We start from the raw sequence: 13,163 nt of genomic DNA, 5'->3' as shown, positions 1-13,163 counted from the left end.
CTTTTTTCATAGGTTTTCAACCATGCAGTTTATACAAAGGTGCGGCTATTCTGTGGATTTTTCTTCCACCGCTCCGGGCGCTTTAATTAGAATTAGAATCAAAACTAAGACAAAATAAATGCAAAGAAAAATACACTACTTCTTCTTTAGCAGATAGAAGTAGAAGCATATGTATATCTTTCTTTAATTATTTTTTTAAAAATAGAGCGGATGCGGCTTATATGCAGGTGCAGCTTATAGTCCAGAAAATACGGTCATTTTAATTCTGAATTAAAGAGGAATTAAACTTCCCGTGTAAACGCACTCAATCAAAGGGTTAACCAGACAGAACCGTTGTCGTTTCCCACCAACCTAAGCTTTACTTGGGGGTTCTGGGTTCTGGGTTCTGGCCCGGCGTTTCACAAGGACTCGCCCCCCCACATGCAGATAATCAGATAATCGCTCACTGACTCACACAAACACGGCGGTTCGTTGTTTACGAGGGATTTACTAGAACAGCAGCAGCTTTTACGATCAGCCGAGTACCATCAGCCCCCGACCCGCCGCTGCTCGCCGGCACTTCCTGCTGACGGAACCAGCAACCCGGCCGTCCGACCCTCTGAAAACCACACACTTCTTTCATTCCCAGAATTCACTTTTATTTAAATGTTTGAAGGCGTTTCCAGCCAATCGGCTGGTCGTTCAGCTCCGGTACCAGTGGGCTCGGCTCCATCCTGGATCAGAACCAAACCGTTGAGGCTTTCGCCCCCAAAGAAGTTGGTTTTATTGGGTTTTATTGGTTTGAGATGGTGGGAATGAGTTTACTTCCCATCGGAGCTCCAAACGCCGCACGTTAATACGACCTGCGAGGGAACGATGCCAACGTGGATCCAGTAACGCTAGCAGACCGATAACCAGGACTCTAGTTGTAAAAGAAAATCAGGGGGGATGGTGGATTTTATCATATGGGGACAGATAATTTGTGCTGATTACAAATAATATAATATATTACAAATAATAGCAGTGACCAAAACACCTGCAGAAATACTGCAGGAATGACATAGCAGCAGTTAAATGCAGCCTTCTGTAAGCTTTAAATATCCACTGGGCTTACATCAAATACATCAAAACACAACAATAAAAAACACTTTTCTGAACTTATCAATATGACTCTGTCCTTCACAGGATAAGTAACATGGATCACTGCAAAAACTCACAATCTTAACAAGAATATTTGTCTTATTTCTAGTTAAAATGTCTCATTTTAGTAAAAAAAAATCTCATTACACTTAAAACAAGACTCATCACTGGAAAAAACAACAATTTTCACCTGTTTCAAGTAGATTTTCACTTAAAATAAGTAGAAAAATCTGCCAGTGGAACAAGATTTTTTTGCTTGTAATAAGAAGATAAATCTTGTCCCACTGGCAGATTTTTCTACTTATTTCAAGTGAAAATTTACTTGAAACAGGTGAAAATTGTCAAATAAGTTATTTTTCTGGTGTTATTTTTCTGGTGATGACTCTAAATGTTGAAATAGCAGTAAAACCACATTCATTGATGAAATGACATAAGGGATGGAAAGGGGGGATGGCAGTTTTACAGGGGGGATGATTTGGACCGTTTTTATTTCAGGGGGGATGCCATCCCCCCTCATCCCCCCTCAACTCCAGTACTGCCGATAACCACCAGGTGTTTATACCAAACCGGTCTTTCTTCAGGTGGACAAACTTCTGACTCCAATCAGGTTTCGTCAGCTAGTTCAGGGGGTTCACTTACTTTGTTTGATGGTTCAGTGAAGATTATAGTTGCTTTCGTCAATGAAAATTATGACTAAATATCGTCTTCAACGAACCTTTATCACCTGAGGAAAACGTCACATGCTGGTCATGTGACGATAACGATGATTAAATATATAATGCAATATCGTTGACGAATAAAACAATACTAAAATGTAGATAACAAAATAAAAACTCTGCTAACTCTTCATTTTCGTTGACCGAAATGAGACGAGAAGAAGAAGAGACTAACTTTGGATACACTTTCCTACATAGACTTGGAAAAGAAAACCCAATGTGTCGTTGAAAAAGAAAAAGAAGGAGAGAAATACGTTTAAGGGGGGTTCACTTACTTTTTATTGTCCCGCTGCACCCGTCTCTTGTCCGTCTCCTCCTCTAACCTCCGTCCCTCTCTCTCCCCGCAGACGGCGGCGAGGACGGCCCGCGGTGCTCGGAGAAGCCGTCCAGAGACGCGGCCGACCACCAGTTCTCCGACGCCGACGACTCGGACGGCGGCGACGAGGACGGGGACGAGGTGGACGAGGACGACGAGGAGGACGACGAGTACGACGGGGACTCCACCCCCAAGACGCGCTCGCGCTCCACCAGCCCGTCCCCCTTCAGCCTGCCCTCCCTGTCCGTCACGGCCGTGGCCGCCGCCCACCCGGCCCCCGGCCCCGCCCACGACCTCCTGGGGGGCGGGGCCCGGCCGCCGCTGTTCGGCTACTTCACCACGGTGCCGAGCATCCGCATCACGCCGCAGGCGCCGCCCGGCGACCCCGCCGAGTACCAGCGGGGGCAGCAGAGGCTTCTGGGTAGCCGGCTGCTGGTGCCGTCCCCCTCCTCCTCCTCCATGGACGAGGACCTGCCCTCCCCCGACCCGTCCTCCCGCCTGTCCTCGCCGGGCCTGGACCTGTCCGGCTGCCCGTCCCCCGCCTCGCCGTCCTCCTCGCCGTCGGCGCGCCGCTACCTCTCCCCCCGCCGCGACCTTTCACCCCGCCACCTGTCGCCGCGGCGGGACGTCTCCCCGCTGCGCCACCCGTCCCCCAAGAGGGAGCTGGGGGGCGGGTACCGCCGGGACCTGTCCCCGCGGCGGAGGCACCTGTCCGTCATCTCGCCGCTGTCCCGCCCCACGTCGCCCGGGGGGCGGGACTACAAGCGCGACCTTTCACCTCAGGGCCGCCACAGGGGCGTGATGCGGCCCGTGTCTCCGTGCCGAGGCCTCCACCAGCACCTCCACCTCCACAGGTGAGTTCCCGCCACCAGGTAGCACTTGAGACGCCATCATGATGTCACCAAAACAAACAGACCAACAAATTTCTGCAAAAAGTAGGGGTGTAACAATATATCGTGCCACGAAATTTCGCGATACAAAAACGTCACGATACATGTCGTGGAGGTGACAAACAATCGCGATATTGGATTATTAATATTAATCTTTTGTGTTTACTAGTAACGCGCATCCGACTGCGCCTCGACCCGCGGACCAAAATCTTACTCCGCTCAGAAGAAACTAGTACCGTTTTACGTCTCGATCACGGGACTCTTGGGGGTTTTGAGCTCTGAACCTTTAAGGCTGGTGTAGAGTTAAGCCTTACCTTATCAAATTAAACCTTTTTGGGGTTGTGAGTAGGATAAACACGGGGAAACTTCTGCTGAGTTCCAGTGTACTTTAATGTCCCTCAACAGTGTAGGATTTTAGAACATCAACACAGCAGCTAGTGCCGTACTGTGGCGTATCACTCCGCCCAATCTAAAACAGACTAATCACTACAGATAAACTGACTAGTGTCATTATAGTCCCTGATTTACATCAGAATATAGAGAATATATTTATAAAATAATGAACCCTGAATTACCAAAATAACCTTCTTAACAAAAATAAATCTCCTCTTACACTTATAAGGTGAGCATGAATCAATCTTTTTTATGATGTAAAATTTTATGTATCTATTTACTTTTATTTATTTATTTAATTTTAGTTGTTAAATTTCTGGAAAAGAAAAAAGTAAAGTCATACATGAGAGAAACTATTCAGTTTGTGGCAAAATATTTTTATTTTTGTCTGAAACTGAAGATGCATAATGCAAACCTGACATTTACTTTTAGTTCAGTTTGTGGAAAATGGTTGGCCTGGCTTTCTCTTTAAAACTTAAACAGTTATAAAGCATTACAAACTGTAACAATAGGGCAAATGCACAGCATTGTTTTGTATTTTGTGTCTTTCAAATAAAAGAAAATTTTTTCCAGTCATATGTTCCTCATTCAAGGTTGTTAAAAAAGTACTGCTATAATATCGTATCGTTATCGTGACCTCAATATCGTGTATCGTACCGTATCGTGAGATTAGTGTATCGTTACACCCCTAGCAAAAAGCCCCAAAAAAACAGCCCTAGGTCATCAAAAGTATGAGAATACTTTAAATTTATTCCCAAACACCTTTTGGACTTGATACCAGACCAGCATGTTGGAGCATCTAAAGCCCCGCCCCCTTTGTGGGCGGGACAATGATAATTGCAAAATATAAAGCATAATAATTGTAAAAAAACAAAAGTCACATGATCAAGGACCAGGAGCATCTGCTACAAGTCTATCTAAAGATAAGACTTTTTTATGTAATAAAAATATGTAATTTAGTGTGAGAAAATATCCAAATATGTTATTTTTAACGTGTTATTTTTAACACATTTGGATAATATGCACTGTGTTTTTTTTATCTTTTGTAATTTTGTAAAGGAGAGAGTTTTGCTGGAGTAAAAAAGCCTTTTGTATTTTGTATAATTTTACTCTATGATTTAATGAAGTTCATTTTGTCCATGGCTTTACAATTTTAATTTTTGGCGGACTGTCGGAATGTTTAGGTTTTTAAATACCTGACATGTTTCGGCAAATTTCAGGTATTTAAAAAAAACTAAAGACTCTTGTCTGACGAAAAGAATTAGCTAATGAAATTTTATTTTAATTTCCGGTGCAAAACTGTTGTTTAATAAACGATATTCTTTTTAGGATACTTTATATTTATTTGATACATGTTGTTTGTTTTTATTAATAAAACAGAAAATAATGGTTAGAATAATCGTCCAATTCCTCGTTAGTTTAGTCGACTGATCGATAAATTAACTGTTTGCCCCACTGACACCTTCCTGTCCTGCCACTTTTAGCCAGCAGGGCGGCGCCAGAGGCTCCAGGACGAGCCACCAGGGGGAGTTCGCCGCGGGACGGCAGCGAGCCGGCGCCGACATGGAGACGGTGAGCCGCCGCAACGTAAACTTTACGTTCATTTACCCTGAGACCAGGGGGATTGTGGGTAGCAGGAAGTACGAGGAAGTAAGAGGAAGTATTCATTTTCAGATGTTGATCATTCTGTAAATCTAAAGCCAGTCCCGTCTCTCTGCTAGGAGGCTAAATAACATCAGGTTTATATATTTCTTTATTTGAACTATAAGAGATTCACTGTCAGGGTTTTGAAGCTTAAGAAATCTAGTGCTGAGGTAGAGGTTGCCAGATCTGACAGGTTCCAGCCCAAACGTGACGTAAAACCCACCAAAATAATCAGACCAGCCCAAATCATACATTCTCTATGTTAAAACCGTAACTTATTAAATGCATAATACATTTCAATTCATAAGCAAATGAAGCCAAAAAAAGTTCAGGTTCCAAACAAAGACTACAATTAAATTGAGTAGATTAAAGCAAATAAAATATCAGTGAGTTTATTGTGTAAGTTTTTAGTTTTCTCTTTCATAATGGAAAAAAACCAGGAAAAGCAGCCCAGATTTTATCAACCCACCCAGTTGGGCTGAAACCCGCTCAACCTGGCAACCCTGACTGAGGCGTTGTCAAGCAAGCGCATTTCTAAAAAAGTGTAAGAAAACTTTTTAATGATGACCGGATAAATTCCCTCTAATATTAAGATTCAAAGATTAAGACCCTTGGATTGAGATTTAAGACAAATTAAGACATTTAAAGGCCTTATTTTAGGAAGATGGACTAGGTTCCAGGTCGTCCTCGTCCTCTCCGTCTCCTGTCCGGGTCAAAGGTCACCTGTTCTAAACGCCGTCTGTTGTTGTGCTGCAGGAACATGGGTCCATCCCTCCGTTGCCAGGGGAACGGGGCCGGGGTACCGGGTCTGGCCCCCCCCACCAGGTCCTGTTCAGCCACCTGCCCCTGCACTCCCAGCTGCAGGTACGAGTACATGCATATGAGCTGCTGTAACCACGGCAACAGCTGCTGAGGGGACAGTACTAGTAACAGTACTATAGTACATATATGAGCTACTGTAACCACGGCAACAGCTGCTGGGTGGACAGTACTAGTTACAGTACTATAGTACATATATGAGCTACTGTAACCAAGGCAACAGCTGCTGGGTGGACAGTACTAGTTACAGTACTATAGTACATATATAAGCTGCTGTAACCACGGCAACAGCTGCTGATGGGACAGTACTAGTTACAGTACTATAGTACATATATAAGCTGCTGTAACCACGGCAACAGCTGCTGGGTGGACAGTACTAGTTACAGTACCAAAACCCACGGTGAGGCTGCATTCAGCCATTATGGCCCCTCTTTATGGAACAGCCTGCCAGAGAACCTCAGGGCCGCAGAGAATGTTGATATTTTTAAAAGGAGGCTCAAGACACACCTTTTTAGTTTGGCTTTTATCTGATCTTATTTACCTAGTGTTTTTAGCTATGGATTGTGTCTACTTCTTTAGCTCTTTTATTATCTTTAAAACTTTAATCCATTTTAGTGACTTTTTACTTTATGTTATTTATTATTCATCTTAAGTTTTATATAGATTTCTCTAAAATTTTACACTTTTAGGCATTTCTTACTTTCTTTTAATCTTTTAGTTTTTAGCTCCAGTGTTTCCTCAGGGGGGTCGTCCACACTGGGAGGTGTGCCTGCTCCGCCCATGGGGGTGTCGTCATGGGGGTCCCTCAGGCCTGGGTAGCTGGGGGTGGGACTCCACCTTCTGTGTGGGGTCTGTCCTGGTCTGTCCGGGTTGGGGGGGTCTCTGTGGCGATGCTCCTTGTGGTCATGGCCGGTGGAGCCTCTCGGTGTGGACGGCCACCCATAGGTAGTGTTTTCCTCACCTGGATCGTTAGTGCTAAGCCATGTCACCAGTCCACTTACTGTGTGTGTGTGTGTGTGTGTGTGTGTGTGTGTGTGTGTGTGTGTGTGTGGGCGTGTGAGTGTGTGCACATGTATATGAGTGTGTGTGAGTGTGTGTGTACGCGTGGGGGGTGGGGGGTGGGGTCGTATGGAATGTTTTAAATTGTGTTTTTTTTTATTGTTATTTTATTCTGCATGTAAAGCACCATGTGTTGCATTTTATATTGTATGATTTAGTGCTATACAAATAAATAAAGTTTAAGTTTAAGTTTAAGTACTATAGTACATATATGGGTAACCCTTTCTTTTACAGTACAGTAATAACCAGGTAATACCATGGTAATCACACTGTAATTACCTAGTAGTACCTTGTATTTACAAGGTAATTACATGGTAACTACCGGGTAATGTACCCAGTAAGTACTAGGTAATTATTATGTATTTTCTTGTACCATGTAATTATGTGTATTTACCACGTAATTACATGGTAAATACCTGGTTGTTTAAACTAAACATTACTAGGTAATTACAAAGACATTAGATGGGAACTATGAGGGAAATTACAGGTATTTACTAGGTTAATATTGGTAACTACCAGTCAATTTACCATGTAATTACTCTGAAATTACATGAATTATTTCTAAGTAAGTACCAGGTAATTACTAAGTATTTTTCTGCAAACTACCAGGAAATTATAACCTATATTTGAGGTAGTTACCAGCTAATTACACTTCAATAACCTTGTAGTTACCTTGTATTTACTATACATTTCATGGATAACTACCGGGTATTTACCCATTCATTATTGATTTATGTATTATCAATGGATTGGTGCATGTACCCCCGAGGGTGTAAATGACTCTATTGACCTTGTAATTAACCTGATAGTTACCATGTTTTACCTGGCAATTGGCAGGTACTTACCTTGTAGTTACTTGCCCAGTAATTCTATTTCCTAAGTATTTACCCAATAAGTACAGAAATTTTTACCTGGCTTTTAATCAGTAATTAAAGTGAAACTGGACTGTAAAAGAAAGCGTGTGTTGTTTCCATAATATTACCTGGTACTTCCTCATTAAGTACAGAAATAATTACCTGATATTTACCCATTAATTAAAGTGAAACTGGACTGTAAAAGAAAGCGTGTGTTGTTTCCATAATGTTACCTGGTAATTCCTCATTAAGTACAGAAATAATTACCTGATATTTACCCATTAATTAAGGTGAAACTGGACTGTAAAAGAAAGCGTGTTCTTAGTAGTTCTCGTCTGACCTGGTTCTGGTTCTGGTTCCCAGGTCCGGTCCCCCTTCCCCATGGTCCCCATCGGGGGGATCCAGATGGTCCACTCGGTCCCGGCCTCCGTCACCGGGGCCCCCCTGGGCCCGGCGGGGGGGCGGGACTCCCCCAGCGCCGGTGGGGGGGGCTGGGCGGAGCGGCCCCCGCCCCCCAGGGACGGGGACTGGGCGGAGCGGCCCCCGCCCCCCAGAGACGGTGGGGGGGGCTGGGCGGAGCGGCCCCCACCCCCCAGGGACGGGGGCGGGGCCCGGCTGGAGCAGGAGGAAATCATCCACACCTGCACCAAGGCCATCGCCTCGCTCTGCATCGCCACCGCGGAGGGCGGCGGGGGCAGAGGGGCTGATGGGAAAGAGGCTCCGGCGCCGGCCCCCGGCTCCACCCCGCCCCCGCCGCCTCACCCGGGTCCCGGGATCCAGCACTTTAGCGGCCTGGAGCCTCCGTACCCCACGCCCCCGCCCTCCTCCTCGCCTCGCCCCCCCAGCCCCGGACCCGACCCCCCACACCCCCCGGAGCGGGACCGGGGCCCCGAAAGCACAAAGTGAGGCTCCGGCGAGTCGCAGCGCGAGAAGAGGAAGTCCAGCCTCTGGGGCCTCCGGGGCGTCCGGGCCACAGGAAGGGAGGAAGTGCACCGTCAAAATAAAAGACTTACGAACTGAAATGGACTCATGCAGCGAACCTGCAAAACCAGACTCTTATTTAAGGACTTTAAGGAGGATTTCGGGACCAAAGTCGTCCCTGAAGTGTCTCCGGGTAAACGAGTAAACGAGTAAACGGTACATCAAAGGAAACAGACTTCTACATGTGTGCCTTTATCTTAGTTTTGTTCTCTTGCTTATGGTCTTATAAGCAAAACGCAGCAGGAAGGTAAATGTACATACATTACTATCACTTTTTTGCGTATCAGCTTTGTAATAAATGCACCCCCTCCCTCTCCCAAATCCCCCCCCCTCGTTTTTTTTGACACCTTAAAAAGTCGATGTGAAGTTATGGATATTACTATTACGTACGGTTGCACTAAAACATATTTTTATATGAGTGAAATTTTAAAAAAATGGCTTTTTTGTGTACAGCAGCGGTTCTATAATACTATTTATTATTATTATTGTTACGTATGTTTCATAAATTGTACATTTTTCTTAAATGTTGTGGATGCCTTTTTCTATGTGCCGCATGGGTTTTGCTACGGCTTCTTAGGGACACTGTAATACGGCTTTACGTGTTTATACTTTAGACCTATTTATATACGTCTGAGTGAGCCCCCCTCCCCCCCATAGAGGTATATATACATAGATTTGCAAGCATTCGCTATATAGACGACCCGTTTATCTATCTGCACTTAACATTTAGGCCGGCATCAGCGTCGCTACGCTCGTCCGCTTGTACATTTTCTGGCTGCGTTTCGCTGCTTGTTTCCCTTTTTTTTTTTTTTGTACTTTAAATGTTTGTTTTTCTTATTATTTTTTTGACCTTTTCTTCACACGGGACGCGTGTGCTCAGCATTAAGTGCACGAATGTGTCCTTGAACCGCAGCATTCAGCTCACATCTCTCCGAGAGGCGCAGTACCACTTCTGACCACACGGGGGGAGGGGCCGGGGCTTAGCGGGCTGTTCCTGGTCCCGTGAAGCGAATCGAACCACCGACCGAAGCGTCTGTCCTGTCCCACCTCGTCCCAGTATTTGCAGGTCAAAGGTCGAAGCAGGTTTAGTCGACACGCAGGGCTTAGCTCGACTGCGCCCACATTTATCTGGGTGAGACATTCGGCCGAACTAAAGATATAAACATGTATTTTTAAAAACTACCATTTCAGTAATGCGATTAAATCTTTTCCAGACTTTTATAAAACGTAATAACAAAGCGGTGCTAACTATGCTAGCTCCTGTAACGACTCGGGAGGGCGGGGCCGGGGGCGGGGTTAATGATCGTGATGACATCACAGCTCGGCGGCGAACTCTGTCAACTGGATTAGCGCAGGTTTGACGTTAGAGGAGCTTCCGTCCGTTACAGGACGACGTTTCAACTTCCCCCTTTAAACTCTCACATCACTTACTTTTTGTTGATGCGAAATGCATTCTGGGATATTGTGCGATCTGTAGTCTTTATAAGACTTCCCTGGATCTGCAGACGCGCCGGTCCAGCACATTCGTTCACTAAGGGATTAGCTCGACTCCGCCCACATTTATCTGGGCTAGTGGTCCGACTTCGAGACGTTTGGGCCGAACTAAAGATATAAACATGTATTTTTAAAAACTACCATTTCAGTAATGCGATTAAATGTTTTCCAGACTTTTATAAAACCTAATAACAAAGCGGTGCTAACTATGATAGCTAGTCCCCGTAAAGGTGCAGTAGTTTCTACGACTCGGGAGGGGGCGGGGCTGGGGGCGGGGTTAGCGATCGTGATGACATCACAACTCGGCAGCGAACTCGGTCAACTCGATTAGCGCAGGTTTGACGTTAGAGGAGCTGCCGTCCGTTACAGGACGACATTTCAACTTCCTCCTTTACTCCCTTCTAAGCTCTGACATCACTTCCTTTTTGTTGATGCGAAATGCATTCTGGGATATGCGCAGACGCGCTAGCCTCAACAGTACATTCGTTCACTAACGACCGCTCCTGTTCCCCGCCATGTGGTCAGAAGTGCCGCCGCTACATCGAGTGGCTTTAGCTCCGCCCCCTCCCCCCCAGCGCCCGCCTCCACCTGCATCATATTCTTGACTGACGAAAGGAAGACATTCCAGTCCATGTAAATACGGAGTCGTCTCCCACCCCGCGTTACGCCCCCTCCCCACCTCCAAACTCCACCCTGCGGACGCCAACAAACCTAACGATGCACCTTAAACTTCATCTGTGAACGTCCCAGCAGTCCGAGGGCATTCGAGTGTTTGACCTCTGACCCCCACGAATGATTTATAGTTGATGATGATGCGTTTGACCGGCGTGACATTGAGGCCCGCCTCTAACCCCGCCCCTAACCCCGCCCCCTCCTCCACACCTCTTTATAGTTGGGAGGGAATATGTCAAAAATCATGAAGACTGTGCACTTGGTGACAAGTTTTTGATATTTGGCATGGGTTTGGACATAAGGTTTTCAAAAACCACCGCAAACAAATTGGGACGGCCCCCTAGTGGCCGGTTTGCAGAAAATTCAAAATGGCTCCCGCCGAAGAGACCAAAGGCCATATCTCAGCTTCTCTCAGTCCTAGATTGTTTCGTATATTGTCACTTTTTCTACTTTTTTGGTGCTAGGAATTCAATTCTGAGATAAATTTCCTATTTCAAGGTCATGTTGAAGGTCAACTTTAATTTTCAAGGTAATTTTTTGCCCCAAAAAACTTAAGAATTAAGTCACATAAAAATATTGTATAGGGTTCTAGACCCCTATTTTCACCCCCAAGGAATGCAATTTTCTGTTTATTGGACAGGTCACTATCGCTGTAGTGTCAATCTCACTGGGTGAGAACAGTGGCCTTCATTCAGGCTTAACGAACAGAACCTCAGAACTAAGTCACAGAATAGGATTTTATTAAAATAACACACAGAAAACATCAGCTGCGCATATTTAAACTCACTTAACACCTACAATGCTGCCTCTAGCGCCTCGCTTATTGATTCACTTTGAATTTTCTGCAAACCGGCCACTAGGGGGAAGTCCCAATTTGTTTGCGGTGGTTTTTGAAAACCTCATGTCCATAACTAACACCATGCCAAATATCAAAAACTTGTCACCAAGTGCACGTTTTTCATGAATTCCCTCCCAGCTATTAGTAGCTAAGCAATATTTGGCCCAAACTCTGCCCACCAGCAGGGAGTGTGTTGGTTGCCAGGCAACGAGCGAGCGTTTCAAACTCTTTAAGCCAGGAGACGAAGGGACGAGGGGGAAGGGGGGGGTTAGGGTCGTGTCCTTTCCCTTGTGGGCGGTTCCGGGCCGAGCCGGGCCGAGCCGAGTCGGGCAGGCTGCAATGTGAGTGTGTATGTCTGTATTGTGTATCGGTGTGTATTCAACCAGTATATCCTCTTCTTACGACTTTTTTCTATTTCGAACGCTCCTGTTATGTACACTTATCATGACGATGATGTCTTTAAAAATAAAAACTCTCTTATCAAAGCACAAGTCGTTGTATAGAAATGACGATACAAAAAACTTAAAAAAGTTTAAAAACTGACAAAAAAAAAAAGGTAAACATGCATTTAAAGGGTAACTTTTGTGATGGTGTTCTGTGGAGTTGATACGACTTTCATGTATGACCCAAGATGCAACGGGAATTTGCAGTAGAAGTGGAAGAAATGGATTGTTGTTTCCAAATAAATATGAATAGAAGAATTTAGGTCTCTGCAGTTTTATTGGAGCGTCTGAGAGCTGTCACTTCTTTAGCTCGCCGGCGAGGACGATGATTTATGAGATTGATAAAGTTTACGCCTCAAGAAAGGAGCCAACATCTATGGAACAGTATTAGAGCCAGAATATGTGAGAGGGGAAGATTTTTTTATTGTGCACTTCGAGAAAAAAGTCGAAATGTCGAGAAAAAAGTCGAAATGTCGAGATTATTGTTGAAATACAATTTCGAGAAAAAAGTATAAATGTTGAGAAAAAAGTCAAAATTTCGTGAATAAAGTTTCCTGTACGGTTTCGGCCATGGCGCCAAGAGACTTTTCTTTAAGTTGCGACATGATACAGGTGTGTAGCGATTTTCGTGCATGTACGTCAAACCGTATTGTGGGGCTTGAGGCACAAAGTTTTCTAGGGGGTGCAGTTGAGCCATTGGGCCACGCCCATTAATGCAAACCATTAAATATCAAATTTTTCGCCAGGCCTGGCTTGCGTGCAAAATTTGGTGACTTTTTTCATTTCGTCGGAAGAAAAATAAAAACGAGGAAAATAAAAATAAAAACGACATCTCCTACAGATACAATAGGGCCCTAATAAAAAAAAAATACAATTAAGCTTATTCACATAATCTGAATTGAGTGCACAGAATGTAGCAGATTTA

The 13,163-nt window shown here is 44.8% G+C and overlaps 1 protein-coding gene across 2 annotated transcripts in view; it reads left to right on the top strand.

The window, feature by feature from the left end:
• Positions 1-12,609, top strand: part of hivep2a (HIVEP zinc finger 2a) — a 124,839-nt gene extending 112,230 nt beyond the window's left edge. For both annotated transcript variants that reach the window (XM_061707086.1, XM_061707085.1), the window contains 4 exons: positions 2,183-3,005; positions 4,919-5,006; positions 5,835-5,942; positions 8,174-12,609. In XM_061707086.1, coding sequence (XP_061563070.1) covers positions 2,183-3,005; positions 4,919-5,006; positions 5,835-5,942; positions 8,174-8,716 — 1,562 coding nt within the window. In that variant the 3' untranslated portion in view covers positions 8,717-12,609. The remainder of the gene's footprint in view (positions 1-2,182; positions 3,006-4,918; positions 5,007-5,834; positions 5,943-8,173) is intronic.
• Positions 12,610-13,163: the final 554 nt, after the last annotated feature.

Source organism: Cololabis saira, chromosome 18 (assembly GCF_033807715.1).
Source record: "Cololabis saira isolate AMF1-May2022 chromosome 18, fColSai1.1, whole genome shotgun sequence".
Lineage (NCBI taxonomy): Eukaryota > Metazoa > Chordata > Actinopteri > Beloniformes > Belonidae > Cololabis > Cololabis saira.
The sequence above is the reverse complement of the archived record's forward strand: the minus strand, read 5'-3'. Positions and strand labels throughout refer to the sequence as shown.